At 49.5% G+C, this 27,106-nt stretch overlaps 12 protein-coding genes across 12 annotated transcripts; 4 read left to right on the forward strand and 8 right to left on the reverse strand.

Annotated features, from left to right (window-relative positions):
* Positions 1-19: 19 nt before the first annotated feature.
* EURHEDRAFT_382769 (mismatch repair ATPase MSH6) lies at positions 20-4,199 on the reverse strand. Its single transcript, XM_040779551.1, has 4 exons — positions 3,733-4,199; positions 3,626-3,676; positions 3,395-3,569; positions 20-3,338 (listed from the first exon to the last, which is right to left on the reverse strand). The coding sequence occupies exons 1-4, from the start codon at positions 4,072-4,074 to the stop codon at positions 250-252; spliced, it is 3,657 nt and encodes a 1,218-aa protein (XP_040643401.1). The 5' UTR covers positions 4,075-4,199; the 3' UTR covers positions 20-249.
* Positions 4,200-4,404: 205 nt separating this feature from the next.
* EURHEDRAFT_407707 (tyrosine--tRNA ligase MSY1) lies at positions 4,405-6,721 on the reverse strand. The gene is made up of 5 exons (XM_040780637.1): positions 6,325-6,721; positions 6,097-6,250; positions 5,755-6,041; positions 5,348-5,693; positions 4,405-5,293 (listed from the first exon to the last, which is right to left on the reverse strand). The coding sequence occupies exons 1-5, from the start codon at positions 6,645-6,647 to the stop codon at positions 4,580-4,582; spliced, it is 1,824 nt and encodes a 607-aa protein (XP_040643402.1). The 5' UTR covers positions 6,648-6,721; the 3' UTR covers positions 4,405-4,579.
* Positions 6,722-7,558: 837 nt separating this feature from the next.
* EURHEDRAFT_398878 (P-loop containing nucleoside triphosphate hydrolase protein) lies at positions 7,559-12,511 on the forward strand (the record flags this gene model as incomplete). The annotated part of the gene is made up of 3 exons (XM_040779879.1): positions 7,559-7,906; positions 7,992-10,628; positions 10,679-12,511. The coding sequence occupies 3 exons, from the start codon at positions 7,559-7,561 to the stop codon at positions 12,509-12,511; spliced, it is 4,818 nt and encodes a 1,605-aa protein (XP_040643403.1).
* Positions 12,512-12,772: 261 nt separating this feature from the next.
* On the reverse strand, positions 12,773-14,424 carry EURHEDRAFT_490893 (KamA family radical SAM protein; the record flags this gene model as incomplete). The annotated part of the gene is made up of 4 exons (XM_040785636.1): positions 12,773-13,133; positions 13,183-13,733; positions 13,801-14,152; positions 14,203-14,424. The coding sequence occupies 4 exons, from the start codon at positions 14,422-14,424 to the stop codon at positions 12,861-12,863; spliced, it is 1,398 nt and encodes a 465-aa protein (XP_040643404.1). The 3' UTR covers positions 12,773-12,860.
* A 320-nt stretch (positions 14,425-14,744) lies between these two features.
* On the forward strand, positions 14,745-15,923 carry EURHEDRAFT_398880 (D-alanine--D-alanine ligase family protein; the record flags this gene model as incomplete). The annotated part of the gene is made up of 3 exons (XM_040779880.1): positions 14,745-15,098; positions 15,151-15,723; positions 15,771-15,923. The coding sequence occupies 3 exons, from the start codon at positions 14,745-14,747 to the stop codon at positions 15,921-15,923; spliced, it is 1,080 nt and encodes a 359-aa protein (XP_040643405.1).
* Positions 15,924-16,455: 532 nt separating this feature from the next.
* Positions 16,456-18,903, forward strand: EURHEDRAFT_407712 (aspartate--tRNA ligase MSD1). The gene is made up of 2 exons (XM_040780638.1): positions 16,456-16,739; positions 16,798-18,903. Exons 1-2 carry the CDS (start codon positions 16,529-16,531, stop codon positions 18,630-18,632), a joined length of 2,046 nt encoding a protein of 681 aa, XP_040643406.1. The 5' UTR covers positions 16,456-16,528; the 3' UTR covers positions 18,633-18,903.
* On the reverse strand, positions 18,700-19,875 carry fmaE (monooxygenase fmaE). Its single transcript, XM_040780639.1, has 5 exons — positions 19,820-19,875; positions 19,442-19,734; positions 19,275-19,369; positions 18,979-19,227; positions 18,700-18,909 (listed from the first exon to the last, which is right to left on the reverse strand). Exons 2-5 carry the CDS (start codon positions 19,558-19,560, stop codon positions 18,764-18,766), a joined length of 609 nt encoding a protein of 202 aa, XP_040643407.1. The 5' UTR covers positions 19,561-19,734; positions 19,820-19,875; the 3' UTR covers positions 18,700-18,763.
* A 203-nt stretch (positions 19,876-20,078) lies between these two features.
* On the reverse strand, positions 20,079-21,798 carry cox10 (protoheme IX farnesyltransferase). The gene has a single exon (XM_040780640.1). It carries the CDS (start codon positions 21,775-21,777, stop codon positions 20,218-20,220), a length of 1,560 nt encoding a protein of 519 aa, XP_040643408.1. The 5' UTR covers positions 21,778-21,798; the 3' UTR covers positions 20,079-20,217.
* A 115-nt stretch (positions 21,799-21,913) lies between these two features.
* Positions 21,914-22,740, forward strand: EURHEDRAFT_407716 (putative monosaccharide-P-dolichol utilization protein). The gene has a single exon (XM_040780641.1). It carries the CDS (start codon positions 21,988-21,990, stop codon positions 22,654-22,656), a length of 669 nt encoding a protein of 222 aa, XP_040643409.1. The 5' UTR covers positions 21,914-21,987; the 3' UTR covers positions 22,657-22,740.
* Positions 22,741-22,844: 104 nt separating this feature from the next.
* On the reverse strand, positions 22,845-23,952 carry med8 (RNA polymerase II mediator complex subunit MED8). Its single transcript, XM_040778165.1, has 2 exons — positions 23,710-23,952; positions 22,845-23,648 (listed from the first exon to the last, which is right to left on the reverse strand). Exons 1-2 carry the CDS (start codon positions 23,832-23,834, stop codon positions 23,033-23,035), a joined length of 741 nt encoding a protein of 246 aa, XP_040643410.1. The 5' UTR covers positions 23,835-23,952; the 3' UTR covers positions 22,845-23,032.
* Positions 23,953-24,763: 811 nt separating this feature from the next.
* EURHEDRAFT_446184 (uncharacterized protein) lies at positions 24,764-26,092 on the reverse strand (the record flags this gene model as incomplete). Its single annotated transcript, XM_040783578.1, is given in 3 exon segments — positions 24,764-25,440; positions 25,496-25,777; positions 25,795-26,092. The coding sequence occupies 3 exon segments, from the start codon at positions 26,090-26,092 to the stop codon at positions 24,764-24,766; spliced, it is 1,257 nt and encodes a 418-aa protein (XP_040643411.1).
* Positions 26,089-26,993, reverse strand: EURHEDRAFT_27435 (uncharacterized protein). Its single transcript, XM_040778170.1, has 3 exons — positions 26,932-26,993; positions 26,461-26,828; positions 26,089-26,403 (listed from the first exon to the last, which is right to left on the reverse strand). Exons 2-3 carry the CDS (start codon positions 26,689-26,691, stop codon positions 26,161-26,163), a joined length of 474 nt encoding a protein of 157 aa, XP_040643412.1. The 5' UTR covers positions 26,692-26,828; positions 26,932-26,993; the 3' UTR covers positions 26,089-26,160.
* Positions 26,994-27,106: the final 113 nt, after the last annotated feature.

Genomic DNA, 27,106 nt, shown 5'->3' on the forward strand with positions numbered 1-27,106 from the left:
TTATGTTGGAAGGGTTAGGGGTTTAATGATGTGTGCCATCTATTTTTCAGGCGAGAAAGTAGAAGTATATCGATCAACAGGTTCTATTCTAACTGTCTGTTACATGAATATGACGGATATGACTCAAATATGAGTAAATTAGGACCCTAGCACAAACAACCGCAGAAAGTGACTTTATATCCAGCACCGCACTCTCAAATCTTTAAAAAAGAAAGGCAACATAATAAACCAGACAAACCATGATCATAATCACAAAGTCTCAATAGCCTTGCGAAGGACTTCCAACCCAGCATCGGAAATATCCTCGTTACCCTCCCCTTCACTCTCACCAGTCGATTCTTTCAGAGCCCAGGCAACATCACTCCACCAACCAAGACCAATAAATCCACCGCCCTTACGACGCTCCAAATCCTCCTTGAGACGGCTGGTATGCTCCCACTGTTTAGCAGCAACCTCCGCACATTCAATAACCTTATCGGGAATACCGCACATAGCAGCGCAGTGCATACCGAAACTTCCCTCCGCGACGCCGCTTTCCAGTTTGTATAGGAAGGTGACGCGTCGTTCTTCGTCATCGACATGAATTTTCATGCGCTTGGGGGAGATCTCGGGGTGATTTTCGAATTCTGCTGCGAGGGAGTGGTAGTGCGTTGCGAAGAAACCCATGGCGCCAATGTGCGTGGCGACGTGGTGCAGGACGGCTTGGGCGACGGCGACACCATCGTAGGAACTGGTTCCACGGCCCAGCTCATCGAGGATAACCAGAGAGCGAGGGGTAGCTTCTGCAAGGATCTTCTTTGTTTCGGAGAGCTCGACGAAGAAGGTCGATTGGGCGGCGAAGATATTGTCGTTAGCGCCCAGACGAGACATAATACGGTCAACAGGCGTTAAGCGGGCAGATTGGCAGGGCAGATAGCAGCCGATCTGGGCCATGATAACAGCTACACAAGTCATTCGGAGGACTGTTGACTTTCCGGCAGCGTTAGCTCCGGTAAGCAAGTTAATATTGGGCTGTTCTCCTCCCAGTTGCACGTTATTCGGGATAAAGTCCTCAACGGAAGATAGCAGGCATGGATGGCGCAACTCCTCGAATTCAAGAACACTTCGCTCGTTGTCGACAAACTCCGGTCGGCAACTTGGCTCGCCCAGCGACGCTGAAGCCTTGGCCAAACTGATCAGACAGTCGAGCTGCGACACAATCTTCACGGCCGCGAGCCAGGTGGCGTAGTGTTCATCAAAACGTTCGTAAAATCGACCAGCGACTTCCTTCACGATATGACTATGTGTTTCTTGGGCTTCTTGTAGCTTGCGAATGAGAGATCGCAATTCAGGGAAGTAGTACCGCTTGACCTGTTTCGTTGCGGACATCTGGTCCCAATTCTTGGGGATATTCTTCACCTTGATGGGAACCTCGAGCTGGTAAATTTCTTTTCCATTGTCCCTGTAGCAAATCGCACTCGAGCCAAGGTCTCGCCGTGTTTTCTTCAGAAGGTTATCTAGATCACTGTGCAATTGCTCGACGAACTCCTGAGAGTTGTCAAAGTCTTCCTCGACGCCTGCCTTTGGAACTAGAATACCGTTCTCCTTGGCTTTGGTGCGGTCAAATGCTGTCTTCCAATACTCGAGCAAGCTACCCAGGTCAGGCATGGAATTGATGAGCTGTCCAATGACACCTTCGCCAGAGCCGCTGTCAGTGAGAAGGCTCATGGTGTATTCGATCTGTTCGAATCCTTCCAATACACGCACAAAGTCCTGGGATTTGCAGTTGCCAGCGTGAATGCGGGAGATAAGTCGTTCCAGGTCAGGCATTTTGACCAACTGAGAAGAGAATTGGTCACGGACGCTCGGGTCAGCATTGAGAGCATCGACAGCATCCAATCGGGCGTTAATCTTCTTCGCATCCACCAAAGGATGGCAAACCCATTGCTTGAAAGTTCGCTTTCCAAAAGGGGTAATACAGCGGTTCAGCAGCTGGAAAAGAGTGCCGTCCGAACCACCATCAGTGGAATTCGCAAAGATCTCCATGTTGATGAGCGTTTGACCATCCAGGACCAAGCTAGATGCCTTCTTGATCGGGTCGTACCAGGAGAAGTTTCCAATGGTGATCAAGTCGCGGTCCAACTTCAGAATACGAAGATACTGCACCATGGCTCCGAAAGCAGACATCACCAACTCCTTCTCCCGAGCTTGTCGAAGTGCCTCGGGCCACGCTTGAATGTTCTCGTCGTCCTGAGAGACAAAGTACTCGCTCACGTCAAGTTCTCTGATGGTAATATCAGCCTCCCAAAATTCCTTCCCGGGCTTCATGTAGTTCCAGATGGTTGTGGGACCGGTGTTATTTTTCAGTATCCGCAGTGCTTTCTGGGAGATTGTTGACTTCTCGAGAAGCAATTCCTGTGGGCGGGTCTGCGCGACGAATGTCTCGAACTTGGTCATGTCCACATCGTCGACAAACTCAGACAGAGAGAATTGACCCGTCGCCGTGTCGACAATAGCAAGCCCAAAGGCAGGAAGATCATCAATGATGGCCTCCTTGATAGCGACGCAAAACACGGACATGTCGTCCTGGAGCATCGACCCTTCAACTAGGGTACCTGCAGTGAGGACACAAGACAACTCTCGCTTGATGACCTTGTCTTCCTTTCCACCACTCTTCTTACCGTCTCGCTCACGCATCTCTTTGCCCAAGGCAGACTCAGATTGGTCCACACGAGCTATCTTGTAGCCCTTAGCCACGAATTGGTTGGCCCAATAATCCAAGCTCATCTCAGGAACACCGACCATACGCATGTTCACTCGATCAGTGAGCTTAAGATCAAACATCTGGTGGCCGATGGTGGCATCATTCTCATATAACTCGTAAAACTTTCCTTTCTTGAAGAAGACAACAGTGTCCCAAAACTTTTGTTTAATCTCCCAGTACTGCTTCTCGAAAGGAGAGAATCTGGACCATGCCAGCGGAGGTATATAAAGAGTGCGAGGATCGTACTCTGGATGACCAATAGGGTGACCGTCCATATCCCGAAGATTTGCAAGCCATGAATAACGTTCCTCGGGTTCTTTAAGATGTGCCTTTTGCTTGACGGCGCTGGAAGGAGTCTTGGAAGTAGGAGCAGTGCGCTGTTGGCGAGCTTCGAGATTGTCTGGATCATATGTCCACTTCATGGTTGATCCAGATGGAGCATCTGGGATTTCCAGATCCAATTCTTCGTCGGCCGGCGTTGGCTCAAACGGCGGCGGTGATGATTTCGGTGCCTTTCGGTTCGTGGGTCTCTTGCGCTTTTTCGATGGCTTTGCGTCCTCGTCCGATTCGTCCGCAACTACGAAATCGTCCATTTCTAAGTCCGTCAGCACCTTCTTTTAGATGTAGAGTGTAAAGAGCGCATGAACTGACCTTCGTCAGAATTATCATCATCATCATTTCCATCCTGTTTGAAATCATCATCACTTTCAGGAGAGGTTTTTCTTCTCTTATTAAGCCGACTGTTCCTCCGATTGGGGCCGAAGATTTGATCGTCATCATCTTCTCCTTCGGAATCGGACTCGACGTAGTTGACCTGCTTCTTGGACTTGAAAATATGAGGATTAGAGGATAACGATATAATGGACAATCAATTTCACTTACTCGACGTGGAGGGGAACTAGAAGTTTTGGGTTGAACAGGACTCGTCCGCAGCTAAACGAAACTGGTCAGCTTTTAAATCACCATCACGGCCGTAACGCAGAACACACCTGTCCATCTGCAACCTTCTCTTCATCCTCGTCAACCTCACCCAGATCACTACTCGGCACAGGTGTCAATTTCTGCGAAAACTTCAGTCCATTCTTCTTTCCTGTCGAAGCCTCTTTCGGAGCGTTCGCCCCCCGGTTCTCTGAGACACGTTCTGCTGGCGAAGACGCGGGCTCTGGGAATCGAACAGCAGAAGACGGTGTCGAGGGAGATGATTTCTGGAAAAATCCGAGGATAGACTTCTGACTTCTCATGTTCTGCGCGCTGGAGGTTGTTTTTTTGAGCGCTGCGGACGGAGGCGTCGCGGTCGTGGGCGAGGATGCGGCGGGGGTTCCTTTGGCCATTGCGGAGGATGGAAATAATTAAAACGTTGACAAAAGCATTTGAGAGCTAAAGCAATACAGTCTTATAATTCTAGCTTCAATGCGATGGAAGACTGAGAAACAGACTCGAGCGGTCCGGTGCTGTGGGAGGAAGAGAGATTGCAGGGCGGAGATGTGATTGATAAGGGCGTCGCGCGTCGGACGCGTTTAGTGGTTTTACCGTGTACAAGGTACGGTACATGGCATGTCTACACCTGCTAGGGAAAAAAGACATATTAAAAAAGACAAAGAAAGAAAAGAAAAAAAAATTATTAAAATACTGTAATAATATTAATCAATAATATTAATCGTTTAATTTATACTCCGTACAATACAGAGACAGGTCAAGAAATAAAAAGACACAATGAAAAGAGCAGAGATACGCCACTATGCTATGGTACATGCATTCGGATATGTGCAAAGTCTATAAATACACAAAGTCATAAGAGAAAGTAGAGTATCATGTTCTTGTTTAGATTCCTTCTGGTCAGTTTTCATCCTGTTGTGATTCCCATCCAGGCGCAGTAAGCCCGCGTTCTCTAAATTCTGCGTCACTGATGATGTTGACCAGCTTGAATTTCCACTTGCCCAGCTTCAAGATCAACAGAGATTCACCATGAATGAATTCTGCTGTTTTGTTAGCCGTCCATGGCTTGATGGGCGTGAATGATAATTCATCCGACATGGGCCCGCTCTCGCCTGGGCGGGATCCCACATATGCTCCCGCATTCTTAATAATGCGGTGGCCTTCGCTCTTTGACGACACCAATCCCGCATGCCACAAGACCCGGTTGAAAGGTTGGTCGTAGACAAGGGACCGCGGAAGAGTGACATTTACAGACGGCATGTTCGAGAAATTAGTTTGGGGGGCGTACTGGTTCCCAGCCTGGGGGTTGACAAAACTCGCTGTGGGGGATCTGAAATGGCCGGCTGGTGGTTGTCTCCCAGCTTGGGCCAGAGGAGTCGGTTCAGCTGTCGACACCCGTGGGCGGAATAGCTGACGATGTTGTACGGATACGGCTTCTGCCTCTTGTTTTCCGTGGATGAGCTCCACAAACTCGAAAGCCAGAGCATGTTGTGCAACACGCTTTGATGGGTCATTCTTCTGTTGCTCCATGATCTTGGCGATCTCTGGTAAGGGTAGGAACGTGAACATTTTCAAATAACGTTCAACGACGTCATCAGGAATTCGTACGAAGAACTGGTGGCCATGTCAGTGCTGGTTTGTTGAGAAGGACGTGGACGAGCTGCAAACCTGATATAGTTCAAAGGTGGACGTCATGTCCTTATCAAGCCAAACTGCATTGCCAGCGGATTTTCCAAGTTTCTCGCCAGACGAAGTAGTCAGTAATGGCGTGGTCAAACCGATTGGTCTGTCCACGTCCTTTTCAAGACTGTTCCGGTCCTGCTCGTTTGCCGTATTCCTGCTGATCGACTTGACCGCTTCCATACCAAAGAGGATATTACCGTACTGATCGGTGCCTCCCACCTGGACCTGGACACCCTTTCTAAACAAAACCCACCAATCCCATGCTTGCATAAGAGGGTATGAGAATTCAGCAAAAGACATACCGTCGCCTTTCGTTAGTCTAGTTTTGACTCTAGACGTTATTAGATGAGCGCATGTTCAGAAACAGGGGACAATCACAGCGATCAACTTACGTGTCTCTGCCCAGCATAGGGCCAAGCCGCATGAAAGCGCCCAAGTCCCGTAGCAACTCAATGAACGATGTTTTATTCCACCATACGTTGTTGTTCACCAGTGATCGCCTCCAGATCCGTTGGGTCTCGTACCCGTGTCTTTGACCATATCTCTCAATGCTCGCACCTAGCTTCTTCAGTTGCATGTGCATGGCTGCCATGTTTGCCTTCCGTATAGAGGATTGCACTTGCTCCCTCCCTTGCAATCTGCCCGTCGGATCACCGACTCGAGATGTGGCACCGCCAAGCTGTATCGGGGTCAGTTACACTTGCTAAGACTTCCAACACAAAAGGGTCACAGACTAGAAACACCGCGGGTAAGCCCCAGACGTAGGCCCACGCTAGAACCATGAACGGTAACATATGCCCAATATGTAACGAAGGAGCGGTTGGATCTATACCGGCGTAGAGGCCGACTCGCTTCTCGGTGAAGACTTTGTGTAGAAGATCGCGTTCCCTAGGCAAGTCCAAAGTCAGCATGGAGTCCTCGCCCAGAATTAATGAATTGTAATAATCGCATGCTGCACGCACCCGACGACATCATGCAGTAGTTCTCTCTGCTCCAGATGCTGCACAAAACTGAGTCTCTCCCCGGCCTTGATCTCCCCCGCCCATTCTTTCCATTGCTTCTCAGCATCTTTCATTCGCTGGATATAAGCCTCTGTAATCCACCTTCTTTGCATTGGGCGTCCATCCTGGAACAACACTGGACAAGTCGATTGGGATAATGAGGGCCTTGCCCGTACCGACGCTATCTGCGCATAATGGCGAACTCCGCGGTGGGATAGAGGAATGTTGAGAGGCCGAGCGGAAAGCCGTGCCGCAGAAGACAGAGATGATATTTGTGGTTTCATGACACTTGAAAGGAAAAGTGTATTCCACCAAATATCCGGCCTAACGAACGTAATTGACGAGAATCAAGTAAGCCCGAGAAAACCATCCATTTACTTTTCTGCCATCCACCGATAACGATCAAGGGTTTTTCCGAAGGAAAATCATTGATGCGGTGCCGCTTTCAAAAGCGGTTAGTGTATATGGTACCTTAACGTCTCCGACGTCTTATCTACTACTCTATACAATATTCCAGGTCAATCTCATTTGGTGCGTCTCGAATGTCATTATGGATGAATATGCATCAGACTGGGCGCTTAGCTGGAGATATACATTTCAGACAAATATGCAGTATCCTGTGCATGGTTAATAACGGAGTATATATTCACATGAAAACGCCTGCCTCATATTTCTGTCTGCTTCGTGTAAACTACTCACGTTGGACAGTCCCGGAAGAATGCATAGATCAAAGCTACTCTCGTGACATGCCTTTTCACATGATTGGCCACATGTGGCATCTAGGAGTCAACAGCTGCCCAGATCCATCCCTTTAACTCCTTTCTTCACTACAAAATTCTCCGGAACGCAGGATATTATGTACGGAATACGCCGAGTGGGTATCCAATAGGCTTCACTGGAATCTCAAGCACAGTTTTTCGATTTTCATATCGATCCGTGCCCATCGGGTCAAGATAATGAGAGGATTCCGGCCATCAAATGGTGCCCGCCGGCTCAGTTCGAGGACAGGCCAAAGCAAGGAGAGGAATGCCGTGATGCAATCGCGTGTAGGCGACATATTTTCTGCAGTGGCGTTACTGTTCAACCATACTACTGTACTTTCGTCTGGAACATCTTCCGTCCAATCTATTTCCCATGACTTTTTTGTCTCAGATTTGGTCTCAGGATTAGTACTAACCGTGAGGAGTGATGAGGAATGGCATCGAATTCGGAGATTTTGTCGTTACTGACTGGCTACATCGGTTTGTCCTTGATTTTGATTAGTAGTACCGCTGCTGCCAGAAGCGTTGTTCGTCGATTAGATGGGACATCAACAACAAGCCAGCACAATGGAACACGCCTGGCTAGCTCCTTCTACGCAGATGAGGACGGAGATGCGACTGATGAGTCTATGAGGAGATTCTCTGTCAAATGGCAACGAATGGTGATCGGCCTTCTTTCTATAACAGGATTTGAGATCGCTTTAAGCCTAGCTATCACCACCACTGTTCACGTCGGCATTGAAGACTATGTCGTCCAATCCTGGCTCCAAATCGGCATTTGGGTGAGTTTATACATTGGCGTACTTGAGTTTGCGAGGCGGATATTGCTGAACTGAGAGTGCTGACGTATCTATGTCATATTTTAAGGCGTGCCTCGTCCTTCAATCTGCTGCTCTCTTCGTTGAGCCGTTGCACACAGAAAGATTCGCTCAAAGCCAGTTGGCCTTTTACGCTAGCGTATTGGCTTTCCTGATCCCATGTCTACAAGTCAGTATCGGAGTTTTGATATCTCGTCAATCATTCAATCAGCCCTCAATCGGGCTGGTTGTAACGCAAATCGTGGTTGCCTTCCTGCGTGGAATATGCTGCCTTCTAGTTCCACGCCGTCCAGATGTGTATCACGAGGGCAAGGTAGTTGACCAACAATACTCAGTTTCAATATTGCATCGGATGACGTTCAGTTGGATCAATGGATTGTTGCAGCACGCGGTTCAAAACAAGAGCCTTGAGATTGACAGTTTGCCTGCTCTGCCTCTGTCAGTCCGCCCTGAAACTCTTCATACTCGATTTGAGCGTGTGAGAACAGGCCATACTTTATGGACAAGTCTCGTTATTGCTCATTGGCGATCGTTTCTTCTCCAGCTTACGCTTGCCCTAGTATCTTGTGCTCTAAGTTTTGGGCCACAGGTGGCTCTGTATAGGATCCTAAAGTGCTTAGAAGATCGAGGGGACACGCAGGATAATTCGCAATCATGGATATGGGTGTCAGCACTGGGATTCTTTATGCTGCTATCATCAGGTATCGACTCGTGGCTCTTCTGGACCGTTTACTCAAAGTTGGGCGTCCCCATTTACGAAGAGCTGGCAGCGCTGGTGTTCGCCAAGTCTATGCGGAAAAAGGATGTGAAGGATGCTAAATCGACATATAAGCCCGAAGAATCCGCACTAGATCCTTCAGCAGCCTCTCTACTTGAACCAGAAGAAGAGGATGAAGAAGCACAGGAGGGGCTTCAGAGCACCATAAATTATGCAGCAGTTGATTCGAAACGAGTCGCCGATTTTGCTTGCTACAGTTATTTGATTCCGCATGCCATACTTAGGTTGACGATTGCCTGCGCCTTCCTGCTAAGTCTTCTCGGATGGAAGAGCTTGTCGACAGGGCTCGTTGTAGCAGCTGTGGTAATACCCGTCAACAGCTACCTCGCCACAAGATATGCGAAGTGTCAGGACGACCTCATGAAGCTACGAGATTTGAAACTAGCAGTAGTGTCTGAAGTTCTCCAAGGTATCCGACAAATAAAATTCTCAGCAATCGAAGGGGAATGGGAAAAGAAGATCGCTGAAAGACGGCATGCAGAGCTGCAGTCTCTTTGGACCTCTTTTCTATATAGCACGGGTCTCATATCCACTTGGATCCTTGGCCCCTTAATGCTGTCAGCTGCCTCTCTTACGGTGTATGCATTGCTTTATGGTGAGCTTACTGCATCCGTGGCTTTCACTGCCATGTCAATATTCGGATCCTTGGAACTCTCAATGGCCAGTTTGCCGGGTCTGATGTCGAAGGCCTTGGAAGCAAAGATTAGCTCTGGTCGCATTGACAAGTACATGTCTAGTCCGGAAAAGCCAGTTAACACGATTCCAGCTAATCAAATAGCATTCGAGGCAGCGTCAGTCGCGTGGCCTGCTGATGAAGATCACGGTGATTGGGATACTGATGAGCGCTTTGTGCTACGCAATTTAAATTTGAACTTCCCGTCCAGAGGGTTGAGTGTGATATCTGGAAAGACTGGATCTGGAAAGAGCCTTTTGCTCGCCTCAATCCTTGGAGAGTGTGACGTCCTCCAAGGCAAGGTTAAGGTTCCTGTGTCTCCACAGCTCAATGTACGATATGACCGTCGCATCTCGAGTACAGAATGGATTATCGACAATGCAATCGCATATGTTGCGCAAATTCCCTGGATTGAGAATGGGACTATCCGAGACAATATCCTATTCGGTTTACCATATCACCCTACACGATATCGCAAGGTGCTCTATGCTTGCGCCTTGGACAAGGATCTTGAAATGTTCCCGGACAAAGAGATGACAGATATTGGAGCAAATGGCGTGAACCTGAGTGGTGGTCAACGTTGGCGGGTATCGTTCGCCAGAGCATTGTATTCTCGGGCTGGAATCCTCATTATGGACGACATTTTTAGCGCGCTGGATGCTCATACAGGCCGTCATGTCTACAACCATGCCCTGGCTGGTGAGATTGGTCAAAAACGGACGCGAATCCTTGTCACCCATCACGCCACTCTCTGCCTTTCGCATACAGATTATTCAGTTTTTCTCGAGAATGGATATGTCAAGCACTCTGGCACGGTTGAGGAGCTTCGACAAAACAACAGCCTATCGGAACTCCTTTTATTGGAAGAATCAGGGATACCAGAGGACCAGGCCCTTGGCAACGCGCCTCATGAATCTAACATCGAGCCTATGGCTGCTCCCAACAAAGTGCGCTCGTGCACCAGGAACCGAACATCAACTACAGCTAGACGAAGCTCTGTAGCTAGCAGGCGAAGTTCAATCACAAGTCGACAGAGCAGACGGAACTCTGTCTGGAGCAGGAATGCGAACATTAGTGAGGCCGAAGCACCAAAATTCGTACAGGATGAAGCGAACGGCACTGGGTCGGTTTCTCTTTCCGTTTATGCTGCCTATTGTAAGAAGGGTGGCAGTATATACTTTTGGTGTTCTATTTTAGGTGCATACATTTTGTATGCTTGCCTCATCGTTGGACGAGTAAGTCACACTACACTTGGTATGTCCTGTTAATAACATTATCACTTTAGTCATGGTGGGTGAAACTATGGACTAGTTCGTCCAGCAACCAGGAGCACTCAAATCATCATCACTCGGGCATCGATATTACCATGGACCGCCTAGCCTCCGTCAGAGCGGATGCGGATCTTTTTCTTTACCTTGCTGTATATGTGGGTATCTCCGTCATGGCTTGTATACTAGGGACAGTCAGATATTTTACCCTTATGAAAGCCGGAATCGAGGCGTCTAAAAACCTATTCAATGATCTGACATACGCTGTGCTACGTGCGCCTCTGCGGTGGCTCGATACGGTTCCTTTGGGCCGCATTTTAAACCGGTTTACATCCGACATCTACGCGGTTGATGTGAGACTCAGTTATGATATTGGGTTGTTCATTCATAACGTGTTGGAGATAACTGGCATTTTATTAGCAGGAGTGGCTGTTTCTCCATTTGTCATCATCTTCGCAACTGTGATCCTAGGAATTTGTCTGAAGCTATCCCTGATGTATCTCGCCGGGGCCCGCGAAGTCAAGCGACTGGAGAGCATCGCAAAGAGCCCTATCTTCGAACAGTTCGGCTCCAGTCTTGCAGGGCTTATTACCATCCGTGCTTTTAACAAAACAGATACCTATGTTGGGATTATGTACGAGAAGATCAGTGTGCACGCACGGACGGCGTGGTATCTCTGGCTGTTCAATATGTGGTTGGACTACCGCATGAGCGTTGTCGGGGCCATTTTCTCGACCATGACCGCGGCCCTAGTGGTCTATTTCCCTAGCATCCCGGCTGCTCTTGCTGGGTTTGCTTTAAGCTTTGCATTGCAGTACAATAGTGCCATCGTGATGGTTTTACGACAGTATGCGAATGTTGAGTTGGATATGAATGCAACGGAGCGGGTGCTCGAGTACTCACATATTGAAATCGAGGACCAAACTGGAATGGAGGCACCTGCCTCTTGGCCGACAGAGGGCAAGGTGGAAGTCGAAGACCTAGTAGTTGGCTATGCGCCAGATCTCCCTCCAATCCTCAATGGTTTGTCGTTCACAATGGAGAAGAACCAACGAGTAGGCGTCGTTGGTCGTTCTGGGGCTGGTAAATCCTCCTTGACACTGGCTCTGTTCCGCTTTTTGGAGGCTCGATGGGGCCATATCTACATTGATGGATTGGATATTTCAAAACTTAAACTTCATGATCTCCGGAGTCGTCTTGCTATCATTCCCCAAGACCCAGTGCTCTTCTCTGGCACAGTGCGATCCAACCTCGACCCATTTAACGAACACAGCGATCCCGAACTCTACGATGTATTGGAACGTGTCAACCTCATCTCTTTCGGAGACACAGAAACCCTCGCATCTGAATCGAGCACCCAGCCTCGTATCACAAGGACTACAAGCCCAAAAAGCACAACAGAGACACTTTCTTCCTCCCACAAAAACCAAACAAAAAACAACAGCCTCTTCACATCTCTCTCTGACACGATATCTGAAAGTGGCTTCAACCTCTCCCAAGGCCAACGCCAACTCCTCTGCCTCGCCCGCGCAATAGTATCACGCCCCAAAGTGATGGTCCTGGATGAGGCAACATCCGCAGTGGACATGGAAACCGACGCGCTAATCCAACGATCGATCCGTTCTGAGTTCGGCCGGAACGCGTCAACTTTGCTTGTTATTGCGCATCGGTTGAGTACGGTTGCGGATTTCGATAGGATTCTGGTTATGGATGCGGGGAGGGCAGTTGAGTTTGGGAAGCCGCGGGAGTTGATTGGGATTGAGGGCGGCGTGTTTCGCGGGTTGGTTGGGAGCAGTGGAGAGAAGGATGCAGTGGAGAGAATCATTTTGGGGGAGGCGTCTGAATCTTGAGATATACGTAGCTTGCAAGAGAAGTTCATATGGCTTAACGTGTTTTTTCCGTTGGCTGGAGTTTTGCTAAGAATGAACCAATTGCTTTTCCGATATGGTTAAACCATAACCCTAAGCAAGTATGATATCGATGATGCTTTCTACATGAAAGATTAGAATTAACAACGCCATCACTGGTCTTGATCTTAGTATCTAACACTGACAACCAAATATTCATTCTGCAAAAAAAAAGTTCTCATATATAACAAATGATAACCTAACGTTGAATGTATACATATATGCACGAGTAAAGGCGTCACATTCATAGACTCATCCATATATGTATGAAACCAATCACGCCTTGATAAGTTCACGGCAACGACCACAACGGATCATAATACTCATGAACCGTATCCCCTTTCACCCCTGGCGCCACGAATCGCGACACGCCGGTCTTCTGATCATAGCTCTGGAATGTCTGTGCCAGACGTTTTCCCCCTCCTCCAGGAAGATCGACCACAAATGAAGGTGTCATGAATCCGGCAATCGTACCCCGAACATGCGATTCAATGTGGAGGATGTCGCGTAACGGTGTTCGTAAGTCTTCGACTCCTTGGACCATGTCGCCTTGATATACGTAGTACTGCATTGGTTAGCAATCACGGCGCAATGAGAGGATTAGGAGATAGTACCGGCTGGATATTTATATCAGCCAACCGCCGAATCAATCCCTTCATCGTCCCAACATCATTATTAACCCCATTCAACAAAACCGTCTGATTGCGCACCGTAACCGCATTCTCAAATAGCCTTTGCGCCGCCTGCTCCGTAATCCACGAAATCTCCTGCGAATGATTGAAATGCGTATGCAACGCCACGCTCTTCCCTTTACTTCGCCCCAGGTTACTGGCCTCAATTAACGTCTGCGTCCAATCGTCTGTGATATCCAAGACCCGGGACGGGCACACGGATAGCCCTTTACTTGCGAAGCGGATTCGGCGCACGTTGTCAATTCTCAGGAGTTCTTCACATACTTCGCGTAGTTGTGTGGGCTCGAGAAAATACGAGTCGCCTCCGGAGACTACGACGTCTGTTACGGTGGGGGTACGCGCAATGTACTCGAACATGGGCTCCCAATACTTCCATAGCGGGAGAAAGCGTTTCTTTAAGACTGTTTCGGTCTTTGTGCCGACGGAGTACGAGCGTGTGCAGAAGCGGCAGTACACGGGGCACACGGAAGAGGCTGGGTAGGTCAGTTTGTGCTTTTCTTCGCTTTCAACTCAGGTGCAATAAAACCTGAATGAGCATACCCAAAAACAGCACCTTATCCGGATACCGATGCACCAATCCTTTTACAGGTGAGTCCAAGCTCTCATGTAGTGAATCTAACTGCAACCGTGGATGATCCGGTTGAAACGACGAAGCGAGTGGGATGAACTGCCGCCTGATAGGATCCGAATAAGCTTGCTCCCAGTTGACCAGCGAGAGGATATGCGGCGTGAGCCTAATTGCCATAGGCGCTCGTTTCATGCCTGCGGCAACATCCGCGATGAATTCCTCACGGGTGGCATATCCGTTCGTTGAGGGCGAGGGTATACTAGATGGAAGAACTGAAGCAAGGAATTTCAGGAGGGAAGTTGCGTTTTGGAGGGAGTGTTTAATCTATGGATGTCAGGAGAGATACATAGGTCTATGGTTCATGGTGTGTTTACCTGCCAGTTGTAGTCGATAAACTCATTCTGTGAAACATCTTTCCAGAACGGTATATTCTTCCAGTATTTGGCTTGGAGAGTGCTTGTCAATGGCGTCTGAGAAGGAGGATCGAAGGCCACTGTTTGGGGACTACTTGTGGCGAGCCATCGTCGAGGGTTATATTGTTGGCGATGAATGTATTGTCGGAAGCCACTTTGTGTCAATCTGGTATAGAAAGTCATGTCTAGTTCAAATCTAAAGATAATTTAGAGCAATGAAAAAAGGTGGTGGCAATCATTATGGTTATACGGGGTATGTAAATGCTGATGGATCCTACCATCCCTACAATGATCGTGTATGCATTGCTCATATGCAAGATGCGTTAGTCAATACGTTCTAGCCCTCTCGCAAGGGGCGACTTTATGGCTCAGCTGAAATTCGGTTCAGACCGCTGTCTCAGCCGTGAAGTTTGTACTTGTGCGTAGCGTGGCATGTATGATGTGTCAGTAATATACTCAAGCCCAGCCCAGCCGACTTTCCAGTTTCTCTCACCATTACCAATATGGCGCCCCTAGTGATAGCATTTTTCTACGAAAGTTTCTCCCTCTATCGTTCCCGCGGCTACAGCGTTGAGGACTGTGTAGAGTTGGACCAGGACCAAACCATCGAAGCCGTTGCCCAATCCCTCCGAAGCAATGGCTACGAAGTCGTCCTGGTAGGTGATGTTAAAGAATTGGTGAGCAGGATTGCCAATGGAGAACATGAGCTGTGGGATCTAGCCTTTTCAATCTCTGAGGGGATATATGGGGCTGGCCGTGAAGCTCAAGTGCCTGGACTACTGGAGGCGTATCGCATTCCGCATGTGTTGTCAGATGCGGCAACGTTGGCTTTGTGTTTGGATAAAGGGAAGACAAAGGTATGACCGTTTCATATGGAGTCAGGATATGATACACTGACCACCACCAAAGATGATTCTCGAGCACCACGGTATCCCGACTGCACCCTTCGCCATTGTCCCGGCATTGTGGGATTCCTATGATCCCATTATAAAAACAGTCTCGCAGCTTGTGGAAAGAAGCGTCCATGCAGAGGAATTGAAAGACTTCCCGCTCTTCATCAAACCAGCCTGTGAGGGATCCTCAAAAGGGATCTACCCCTTCAGCAGAGTGACCTGCCCCTCCGAACTCGAGGCCGGTGTCAAAAAGCTCCAGTCGCAATTTTTCGGACAGAGCATCCTGGTGGAGAAATATCTGACTGGAAACGAGTACACGGTCAGTCTGCTGGGGACGGGCAGTTATGCGAAAGTCCTTGGCTCGCTCCAAATCAACTGGTCGAATCCAGTCGACGGCGGTTTCCTCACCATCTCCAATAAGAACGAGGAAGGGAATGATCACCTGGAGCAATTGGTGGATGCTCACAATAATCCTGAGGTTCAGGCCGCTGAGGATCTTGCCCTGCGGGCATGGAGGGCGCTGGAGTGTTGCGATGTTGGACGAGTAGATGTTCGATTCGGGGCAAATGGAAAACCGTATGTTCTGGAAGTATGTCTTACTCCGCCCCGTGCGAATTGCAGGACTAACTATCATAGCTCAATCCACTGCCTGGGTTGCGTCCGCAATGGTCTAACTTGGTAAAAACCGCAGAGTACCACGGTATCAGTCATAAAATGCTCTTGGGGAGAGTTGTTGATAGCTGCTTGCAAAGATATCCGGATTTGCGCCAGAAACGAAGGGACATGTAACGAAGGTGAAGCCGAAAAAGGTATTGAGAAAGGGTATCATTGGTCTATATAGCTACAATATATTGGCATCTCGACCTCGAACCAGAGGGAACCATCCTAAGTCCAGGGGTCTTGCCGAACCACTAAACACCACCAAGCTATGTGTATCAGAGATGCCTTCATCGCGTCCGTTGAAGTAACAAGGTTGGTGTGCCGAACGCCGCTATCATCCTCCCCCCATCCCGAGTCCTGTAGCCCTTGAACTCCCGAAAGAGAGAGCCACAAGACTCCTGGAGGGGGGATGACTCAAATAAAACACGCTAGGCTTTCATCATCTGCATATTATTAGCAATTATCGCATTGAAATCAAGAAAGACTTGTACTCACATATTCAAAACTTGGAAGGATGGAGAAGAAAAGAAGAGAAATTATGAAAAATTCGTCAATATTTGTATGTGGAGAGAAGCGCTAGACCATTTTTGGTAGGCGGTGGTGTTCTGCCGATATATCGCATCTCGGCTTCCATTTTACCTTCATTTTCTTGTGATTCCTGCCGTTTTTCAATTGCTATTTAACTATATTGCTCAATTGGTATTTACGAGCGTGTTAATTCCGCCCTTGTCAAAATGCTCCCCCGCGTGGGACGATACTCTCCCCGTCTCCGCTCCAGCTATATCGAGATTTCAAATTACTTCCGCTGTCGACAAGCTGGGCTACGGACTGGACTGTTAACTCAGATTCCGAAATATAGAGCATTTCATAACCATTCTTTTCTCTGGGAGCAATCCCATATCCATGCCGAAGACCGGTCCTTTCTAAAACGTTTTAAAAAAGCCGGTATGACTTCGGTTACTTAGACATCAACAATGGAGTGCGCTAATCCTCCGGTTCATAGTTGAATTTCCCCCTGCTACGCATAATGACTTTGAGGTGTTTCTGGCCCAGGCCAGCTCTGGTCAAGAAGTCATCCTACACGGCTACCTGGGACACCGCGCGGACCTTTCTAAGAAACTATCCTTCGTACGCTTGACAGACCCAACAATGAAACACAGCGTGCAACTCGTATCTTTCTCCAAGAGCGGCGACGCTTTCGAGAAAGTTAGATCCATTGGTGCAAACAGCCCCGTCGCGGTCCAGGGCAAGGTCCAGGCTAAGAAGGCAAAGGGAGGAGAGACACCTGAAAAGAGTGATGCTTGGGAAGTGCACGTCGAAGATGTACACCATCTCAATGACTTCCCGAACGATATTCTTATGACACCGGAGACCGTGTTTGCGCCGGAGCAGCGGTACCTGCAATTGCGCAATGAAAGTGAGTTGCGTGATGCGCTTAGGTTTCGCGCGCAGGTACACAATGTTTGCAAAGGGGAATTGGAGCAGTGTCAGCCTGCTTTTGTCGAGGTTGAAACACCGCTTCTATTCAAGTCGACGCCAGAGGGTGCCAGAGAGTTTCTGGTACCAACGCGGAGGCGTGGATTGGCTTATGCGTTACCGCAGAGTCCTCAGCAATACAAGCAGATTCTTATGGCTAGTGGGATCCCGAGATACTACCAATTCGCACGATGCTTCAGAGATGAAGATCTCCGGGCAGATAGACAGCCTGAATTCACCCAGCTCGATCTGGAGATGTCTTTTGCAACCGGCGAAGATGTCATGAGGGTTGTTGAAGGAGTTATCCGCAGGCTCTGGTCAACCCTGATGGAAGAACCAGCACCGTCTGGTCCATTCCGGAGACTTTCATACGAGGAAGCTATGAGCAAGTACGGATCTGACAAACCAGACACCCGATACGGCATGGAAATCTCTCGGATCGACTACCTCCTTCCCGTCGACCTAGTCAGCAAAATCACACCCATCCTCAACCCATACGTGGAAGTCTTCAAAATTGAAAACAACGACAACGACCCCGCTGCCATGACTCAGTTCCTCACTGAATTCCTAGACTCCCCCGCCGGTGCTCCATTCAACAACAACCCAGACGGCGCACCCGGAATTTTCGTTTACAACGCCAAGAAACCCCTCTGCGGCCTGCAACCGTTCGGCTTTGAAGCAGCCGAACACATCGAAAATGCCCTCGACCCAGACCATGGCGACCTTATCGTAATCCAAGCCCGCGAAGCAGGCCCCTTCACAGGCGGCTCGACTGCAATCGGCGACCTGCGTCGCGCCCTTCAGGCCGCCGCCGTATCCTCCGGCTTCAAGCCAGCCCCGACGGGCTTCGAATTCCTCTGGATAACGGACTTCCCCCTCTTCTCCCCTTCCTCAGACACAGAACCCGGCCAGGGCGGTGCAGCCGGTATCTCCTCCACCCACCACCCCTTCACGGCGCCCAAGACCGCGGCAGACGTCGACAAACTCCTCTCCGACCCTACGGAAGCAATCGCAGACCACTACGACCTCGTCGTCAACGGCGTCGAACTCGGTGGAGGAAGTCGTCGTATCCACGACGCAGCTGTGCAGGAATTCATCCTCCGTGATATCCTGCAGATGCGACCGGAGCGGTTGGCAGATTTTGAACACCTGCTTGATGCGCTTAGGGCTGGGTGTCCGCCACATGCCGGGTTGGCGTTGGGATTTGATCGGTTGGTTGCAGTTATGCTGGGAAAGGAGAGTGTTAGGGATGTTATTGCGTTTCCGAAGACTGGGAAGGGAGGTGAGGATGCTATGGTGAGGGCGCCGAGTGAGATGAATGAGGAGGCGTTGGAGACGTATCATTTAAGGTTGGGGAAGTAAGCTTCTAATAGTGTATGAATTGTATGGATAAGACACCCTCTCGTCTCATGTATATATGTATGTTATGGAATTATGCCAGTATATAATATGATATCAGTCAACCTATATATATTCCCTGCCCATGTCCGGAACTAATAAGGATCTACCCCATATTTCTCATTATCCGCCCCATCACCCTTGGCCAACCGTCCCATCTGAGTCCTCAACCCTCCCTTCCTCGCATCCACAATCGGCCTCACGCCTTCCTCGGGACTCTTCATATCGGCCCTCATATTCCCTACCACGGTTAGCAACTATCACCACCCCACCCCCACAATTCAACCCGAAAAAAGAGTGCTAGACGTACCAATTCCAGTCAAATGATAATTAACATATATATTCTCCCAACACCCCCTCGGTGCATGATAAACCTCATGGGAGATACTCAAATGCGGATGCGTCTTGGTAACGCCATTCCACCAATTCCATGCCTCGCGGTGCAGAGAACTATGTGCGTAGCGGTGCAGTTCTTCGAGCGAGCGGAAGTAACATGCTGTTATGATTTGGTTGCTAGTTTGGCGTGCGGTAGCTTCGAGGTATGTTGTGGAGCCGAGGACTAGTTTCGTTAATACATATCTGAGAAGTGAGAATGGAATGGCTTACAGCCATATTTCTCTGCATTGCCATCCAGCTGCGCTAGCATTTTGTTCTGAAATTCACCTATCTGCTGATACCCGGGGCCGAAGATTCCAAGGGGACTTGATTCCCATCCATCCGTTAGTCAATCCACACCGGCTATAAGGACTCTACCATAGAGAAGAAGGACTAACTGATTCGATCTCGCCCCCAGCAAAATCACCGTAGCATCCTCCTCTGCCCCCTTCTTCGGCATCACCCCATCTCTCCCGGGGATCTGCGCGGAAAACTTGCCCATAATCACATCATCCATGTTCGTGTTTCTGATCAACCCGCATGTTATGAGCATGGTATGCATAGCACGCCACGAAAGTAGACAGATCGCAGGGAGGATGGCGCAGGGGAGTGGTAGCAGAATTGTCAATAGGGATTGCAGAACGGCACCAATGAGTAGCCATGTTTGGATTGTGAATGTGTCTCGTAGGAGCTGTTACATGGTGAGCTTGCTGGTTTGGGGATGCTCCATAAGCACATATGTTTCTGGACAGGGTATATGATAAGGGATGCGGTACATTATGTGTCACGATGCCACCCACAACCCCGGCAGGTGGATGTGGGCGTTTTATTGATAATAACTCGAGTGCCATTTTGGTATCAGTTGTCGGTTGTCAGTCGATACAGCGAATCTCTGGATTCGTGTTATTCGAGAAAACAGATTAACGAGGCATCGTATAGGTATGGCACGTGATAGAAACGGGTCGGGCCGAGTACGTTGGCGTTGGTGGATACAGCAACGGTTTGGCTACTGAATAGGGGGAAAGTAGTAGGGCTGCGCAAGGTAAGCCTTTAGTGTCCCATCTATTATCAATATCTCATTTTAATTGCATCACAATCAATCATATGCTATTATACAATAAACGCCATCCCAATAGACTATCGAACAAAAATGGAAATATCAAAATAAAAACAGCTATCTTGACGAAGAACTCGACCCTGTAGAGACTACATTGCTCGTCTCAAGCTCATCCTCTTCGACCTCGTAGTAGAGGTAATCATCTTCATCATCAACAGGTTGACCAAATATTTGGTTCCAGACTCCGTCCCAAAGACCCTTCTTCGTCACCAGACCTCCGACCAACAGAATAGGGAGTTGCCAGATACTGGCCCAGAACAGGCCACGCGCCGTCCCATTGGCACCCTGATCCTTCCAGAACTTATATGCCTCTTTCACTAGCCAGCCATTGGCCACCGTGCTACCAACCAAGAAACCATGACCAACCACACCAACCCACCAGAGCCCGATGGAGATGGGAAACATGAGAACCGAGTAGCGAAGAGCAACGCGCGCGTTCCGAGCGGGGTTGGTCCAGGCGAGCATTTTATATCCAGCCGCCCTGTACTCTTCGCGAATTGTGTGGGAAAGCGCATTGAAGTGCGGGAATTGCCAGGCAAACAGAATGCCTCCCAATAGCCATCCACCGATGCTATCTTCGCTGAGGAGCATGTCACGCCATGTGTCGTGGCCCATGGTTGCCGTTTGGCCAGCCGCAGCAACCCAGCCCATTAGCGGAGGAATTCCTCCCACAATGGCCCCCACCCAGGTGTTGATCACATGTATCCGTTTCAGCGGGGTGTAGACGAAAGCATATAGGAAGATGTTGAATGCCGAAAGCGCCGTCACGGTTGGATTAGTGCCAATATATAGCAAACCAAGCCCCGAGGCTGCCGTGGCGATCGCAAAGAGAAGGGCTGCACGGCGGGAGAGGAGGCCCCGAACCAATGGTCTGTTTTTTGTCCGTGACATTTGCGCATCGTACTGCGGTTCAAACATCATATTCAACGCGTTGGCACTGCAGGAAGAGAGAAATGTGCCTGTAGTCAAATAGAGGAAGGTCAATGTCGAGGTGGAAAGGGTCGGAAGCGGAGCGATGGAGGGGTCGAGTGTGAGTAGGGTCGATATCGGATACATGCCATACGCAGAGGTCGTGGTGAGGACGATGAGGACCGAGAGACGGGGCTTGGTGAGGGCGAGGAAGGCGGCCATTTTGCGTCGGAGAGAGGTAGTGGGGAGAGCGGAGGAAAAGGACGAGAGTTGCGCGGATGCATCTGGCGGAATAACATGTTCTGCGGCTTTGCTCCCAGTCTCTTCTTCTTTTAATCGTTTCCTCCGTCTGTGAGGCAATTCCTCCGGATTTGATAGTACGGTGGTTTCGCTGGATGACGAGGACGCACGAGTGTTGGCGGGAGAGGTAGGGGAATTGGCTGTCGACAAAGAGCCCAAGAGGTTTCCATTACTGATAAATGTTGCATCATCCACTGTCCGGTTCCCAGAAAAGTAAGTCTTTTGCAGCGTAGACGATGGGGAATTGTCATGAGCGACACCAAATCGCAAGCGGGACGAGAAGACGAACGTCCGGACGGAGGGGCGCTGCGGGCGCGCAGCACGGTGTAGGCATTGCGAACACAGCAGGCGGGCAGGATCTCGAGAAGCTGCCCCGGGCCTCAACAATGAGGAACGGAGAGGAATCATGGCGTTGCTATCAGAGCATTTGGCGATAGAAGACGGAGAAGGAATTAAGCAAGTCGGCGGGCAGCGGAGGAGAAATTCCCCGGCGGACGACAGGAGCCAGTCGCGCAGCCGAACTTTTTTGCCGATCAGCAGAAGACAACAACATTTAAATACTATTACTGTCCACAAATAATACAAAATCCGGAGTGTTAACGAGACAAGCACAACGCCATGGATGTCCTCCAGAAATCCGTGATCGAACCCCTCCAACCAATCCTCCGTCCTATCGCCCTCACTCTTCCCGAACCCGTTCATGATGCCATCGTGTCGCTGATCGGATCTGACTGCCACAATGCCTTGGTGCTCGACCTCGACGTGACCAAAGACCCCAACTGCACATCGCTTGCTATTTCCAAAGCCCTCGGTCTGGCTATCGTTGGAGCTAGCGCTATCGTCAAAGTCCCGCAGATCTTGAAGTTGATCGGCTCACAGTCGTCGGCCGGTGTGTCGTTTGTGTCGTACGCACTGGAGACGGCTAGTCTGCTTATCACGCTTTCATATGGTGTCCGCAACCAGTTCCCATTCAGCACGTATGGCGAGTCGGCTTTGATTGCTGTGCAGGATGTTGTGGTGGGTGTGTTGGTGTTGAGTTTTGCTGGTCGGCCTACGTCTGCCGCGGCCTTTATTGCGGTCGTTGCGGCTAGTGTGTACGCGCTGTTGGTAGATCATACTATGGTAGATGCGCAGACAATGGCGTATCTTCAGGCTGGTGCTGGTGCTTTGAGCATTGCCAGCAAGGCTCCTCAAATTCTCACCATCTGGAGTGAGGGTGGGACTGGACAGTTGAGCGCTTTCGCGGTATGTCTATTGCGAACGAATATACGGTTTACAAATCGCTGACAGATCATGTTTGTCTAGGTCTTCAACTATCTCATTGGATCTCTCTCGCGCATCTTTACTACTTTGCAAGAGGTTGATGACAAGCTCATTCTCTACAGCTTCATTGCCGGATTTACTTTGAACGTGATACTGGCTGGTCAGATGCTGTATTACTGGAAGAGCCCCGCAAAGCCCAAAAAACAGGCTAAGCCGGCTTCCAGGCCTGTGCAGCAGGTTCCTATTGCCGCGAGCACCGGGGCGTCTCCCAAGCCGTCTGGCAAGACCCCTACTACCCGGAGACGGGGTTAATCTGCTTTGTTGCAATTGCATTTTAATTTGACGCTATGATTTTCACATTTCCAGTTGTATCCACACAGTAAAACTTGCCGTAGCGTAGTCACCGCTGTTTTGGCGGCAAACCAGTCGTCATAAACCTCAAAACATCATCCAACGGCATCACCGGCCCAGCAGCAGCCACCTCCGCAGGCTGTCTCGCAGCAATATCAAACTCTAGCCCACCACCAGACGTCTTTCTCCTAGCCCCCACAATATCCATCTGGTCCTCTTCTTCTTCCTCTTCTTCCTCACTCTCATCCTCATCCTCCAACTCCCTCCTCAGTCCGGTAACAACATTCTCAATCCCCGCCTCCTTCTCTTCCAACGTAAAATTCCCACCCCAATTCCGCCCCCTAGCCTCCTGGTTCGCCTCCACAGGCGCCCATTCCCACAACTCCGTCAAATCTCCCGCACTCAGCTCTTGGCCTCGGATCAGTGCCCGCGCCTGCGATTGCGATTTCTGCCCTGCGGTCCGTCCGCGCGATACCCAGTCTTCGACACGGGGATCGAGTTTCGTGCGCAGGAGCTGTTCGAGGGCAGGGCCTTGCGTACGGCTCGGGTAGTCGGGCCCTGGGTACGCGACGAGCGAGCCGAAGAGGTCTTGTTGGTCGGTGAGGTGTTCGGAGACTGTGACGAGGTTGTTGGAGATAATTGTTGCTTGGGATTGGAGGGAAGACCTATACGTTTATCAGTATTATTAGGTGGTTATGGTTTGTTTAAGTTGGGAGGGAGAGGTACCATGAGGGAAGAGGATCGCTGGTGTTTAGGCTGGTGATTAGGGAGCTGAGGGAGTGGGTTAATTGAACGAGACGCTGGCGGGATTGCTCGAGGGCTTTTATCTGATCTTGGTTTAGGGAGGTCATTTTGTGCTGGCGTCTTTGATGTGGTATGGAAGAATTAGGACGGTTGAGATGCGGAGGTGAAAGAGAAGTTGGTCTTGGTGTTGTCGGAGATAATACCCGCTACAGTTACTTAACTCCGTATAGCAACAGGTCAACAAGACGTCCAGACAGCTTCTTGAAGCGACTTTGACGACCTAAGCTAGATTCCAGGTACAATATACTCAATACCTCTACAGAATCAGCCTATTCTGCCATGCATGGGTCCTTCGATCCCTTATCAGAGACGACATCTGCGTTTAGAGTACTGTTCAAGTATTAGTCTCACGGACAACCCTCAGCAGTATTCTATCGAAGCATCCGATAGACGGCGGAAAGGCCCATGCTGTGTGCACATTGAGACATCATGTATAGGAAAGGGAGTAATGACGGAATACCTCGTGGCGGGCTTTGTATGATCGCACTTCCTTCAATGGCAATCCTGGTTCTCAGATTCAAGCACCTTGTTGCAATCTAACTACATACGGAAAAGTGATAACGAGGTCGTGATAAATCCACCTATTGCCTTGCTGGAGATCGCAGCTCTTGACCAGAATACTACAGTCAACGCTGATTAAAAGCGAGCTGAGCACAAAGTATGGAGAGACTTTCGGCCTAAAATTTCAAGATGCATGAGTGAACAGTATCACACAGTATGCACCATGTTAATAATCCAGCATCATACTCTATAATATATGACTGAGTACGACTATGTCCATAGTGTCTGTGTTCCTAATATATTCTCTGTGTACATTATTATTTGTATGTCACTTCAAAATCAAAACAACATGAACAGTGTCAACGCTTCATCCGGGGGTATATAAGGAGAGTAGATATCAATTAGTGAGGCAAGCAAAAGAAAAACACAAGTAGAGCTTTGCCTTAAAGGTAGGGTACCGTCAGTGGCATATGAATCATGAACCATGTGGCGGTTGGGTTTGGGCACTAGGAGGAGGCGGGAAATATGTCTGGGCATGAGCCTGTGCCTGTCCCTCATTTCCGTTTCCGGTAGGCTGTTGTGGCTGTTGTGGCTGTTGTTGTTGTTGTTGCTGCTGCTGCTCCTGCTCCGACAAATCAGGTGTCGGGGTCGACGTAACAGCCACAGCCGGCTGAATAGTATCAAAGCCCGACTTTGCAAACCCCACACCTTGTCCTTGCCCACTATTCACGTTATTATCCGAATACGCTACCCCGGGCTCATACCCATATCCACCATACCCCCAAACAGCCGGCGACATGACCGGTGCTTGTGCGGGATACTGCCCCCAAGCACCCGGACCCGGCGATGCAAGAGCCATAGTATTCCACTGCTCATGGAATTCCCTCTCCTCGCGCGCCTTTGACTTCTTGCGACGGTGGCGGATGCAAAAGAAACAGCAGACGCTGAACGCGCAAACTAGTACGATGAAGCCGACGATCGGAACAGCGATCACTAAGGGGAGGTTTACTCCTGAGTCGTCTTTCGGGGGATCGGTTAGGGATGCCGTATGTTCCGGGAGGGGGTTTTGGGTGAAGATCTCGCTGGAGTTGATGGGGAATGCTTCGCCGGCTGAGGTGCGGAAGTGGCAGTTGTAGCGGATGGCTTCGATGACTGTTTTCCCGGGTGTCAGCCATTGTATACGTGAATGTATGGTGAAGTGACGTACAATTTCCCAGATAAATCTGGTTGGTTGTCAAGTTGTAACACTCATGGCACTGAGTAACGACAACATCGGCAAATGCTGACGAGCCGCACCATTCGAAGAATCCATAAGCACTTGGGTTCTGTATGTTCTGGTCGAGAGCCGGTTCCAGCGATGAACAGGATACTACGCATGGCGACGAAATGTTGGCCACCTGATGAGGATATCCATAAAGGCACGAAGTAAAAGCGTAGCGAAGATTATCTAGACAATCATATTGGTCAGCATATACCAGAACAAACCATACTATATGGCCGACATACGAAGTCCCCAAGTCACATCTGATTCCCCTGAAATTGTATCGAAAAAGTCACTGCGCAATTGACAGTCGACACATTCCTGGAAATGCGTTCCTTTCAAAGTACTGTTATATTGTCGATCTAAGCAAACAATCTCCGACGAGGTGGTGTTGGTTGAATAGCGATTGCAGACACTCGCGCAAGGTGAGCCTTCTGTTGTTCTCAGACCGAAAGCCACGGAAGTAAGCTGGCTAAATACAAGTAGGATCGCCAGTGCCAGCTGAATCGTGGGCCTTGGGCCGCGGCCCAAGAAGCCGAGCATCGTCCTCGAGATTAAAAATGCAGGCACAAACAGAAACAACTCCTTCCGGGTTGGATTGGATGGTCTTCTTAACGCCCGCGATCACAGCCAAGAGAAGACAGATGCCGTGCGATACGAGACCGTTTGCATTGAAATATTAAAATGTTCAAAGTTGGTAATGAGCAGCACCCAAGACGTAAGTACTTCTCGCAGGAAAAGAGGATTCTCGCTGTTTCACTTAAACAACAGAAAAAGCTTGAGCATCTTGGTACGTTGTACGAGGTGATAAAAGGAATGAACGTCTTTGAGAGTGAGCATTTCCGACCATGGCTCTGTAGCGCATTTGTCAACGTCGAATCAAACACACGCTATGCGGCAGGGTACATCACCCCGGCGCTTAGAGAAGGCCTCCCAGACGTCCATTCAACAAAGGCAAACCCACATTGCAGGCCGAATGAGGAGCGGGGAGACGTGATCGCTATTTGGCGACCGGCAGCTGGCAAGTAGCCACCGGGCGATTTGGTCCGGACCATCTTTGGCCAAGTGGATGTGATGGACGTGATGGGCGAACAAGTAAAAGCCCGGCTGTGATAGTGATTCGGAATGCACGAGCGTCTCATTTGCCGACTCACGATGGAGAACCCCCTCTTGGCTCGCACATCGGCAAAGTCTCTAGCAACTGATTTTTATGATCTGACAGTTAAGTCGGTTGATGGGGCCGAGTTGGTCGTCTGGCACGGTCCGTAAGGTTTTATGTCTGTTTAATATCAGTGCTGCGAACGTCTGTCTTGGTCAGAGGTGTTGCTCTCTTGGCGCTGGTCAATGCAGTCGGAGTTGAGATATATAATCGGGGTACGTACTCCGTACTTATGCCAAAAACAATAGAAGGCGAAACTTTTTCGCGCATTCCAAAATCTACAACCCAAAATGTAATATTATTAATTGTGAGATCTCGATTGCTCATGGTCCAAAGTCCAAAATGCCTACCAGCGTATAATCTTCATAGCATCAAGCGTCATAAAGGACATAAAATAA

This window comes from Aspergillus ruber, assembly GCF_000600275.1.
Source record: "Aspergillus ruber CBS 135680 unplaced genomic scaffold scaffold00001, whole genome shotgun sequence".
Lineage (NCBI taxonomy): Eukaryota > Fungi > Ascomycota > Eurotiomycetes > Eurotiales > Aspergillaceae > Aspergillus > Aspergillus ruber.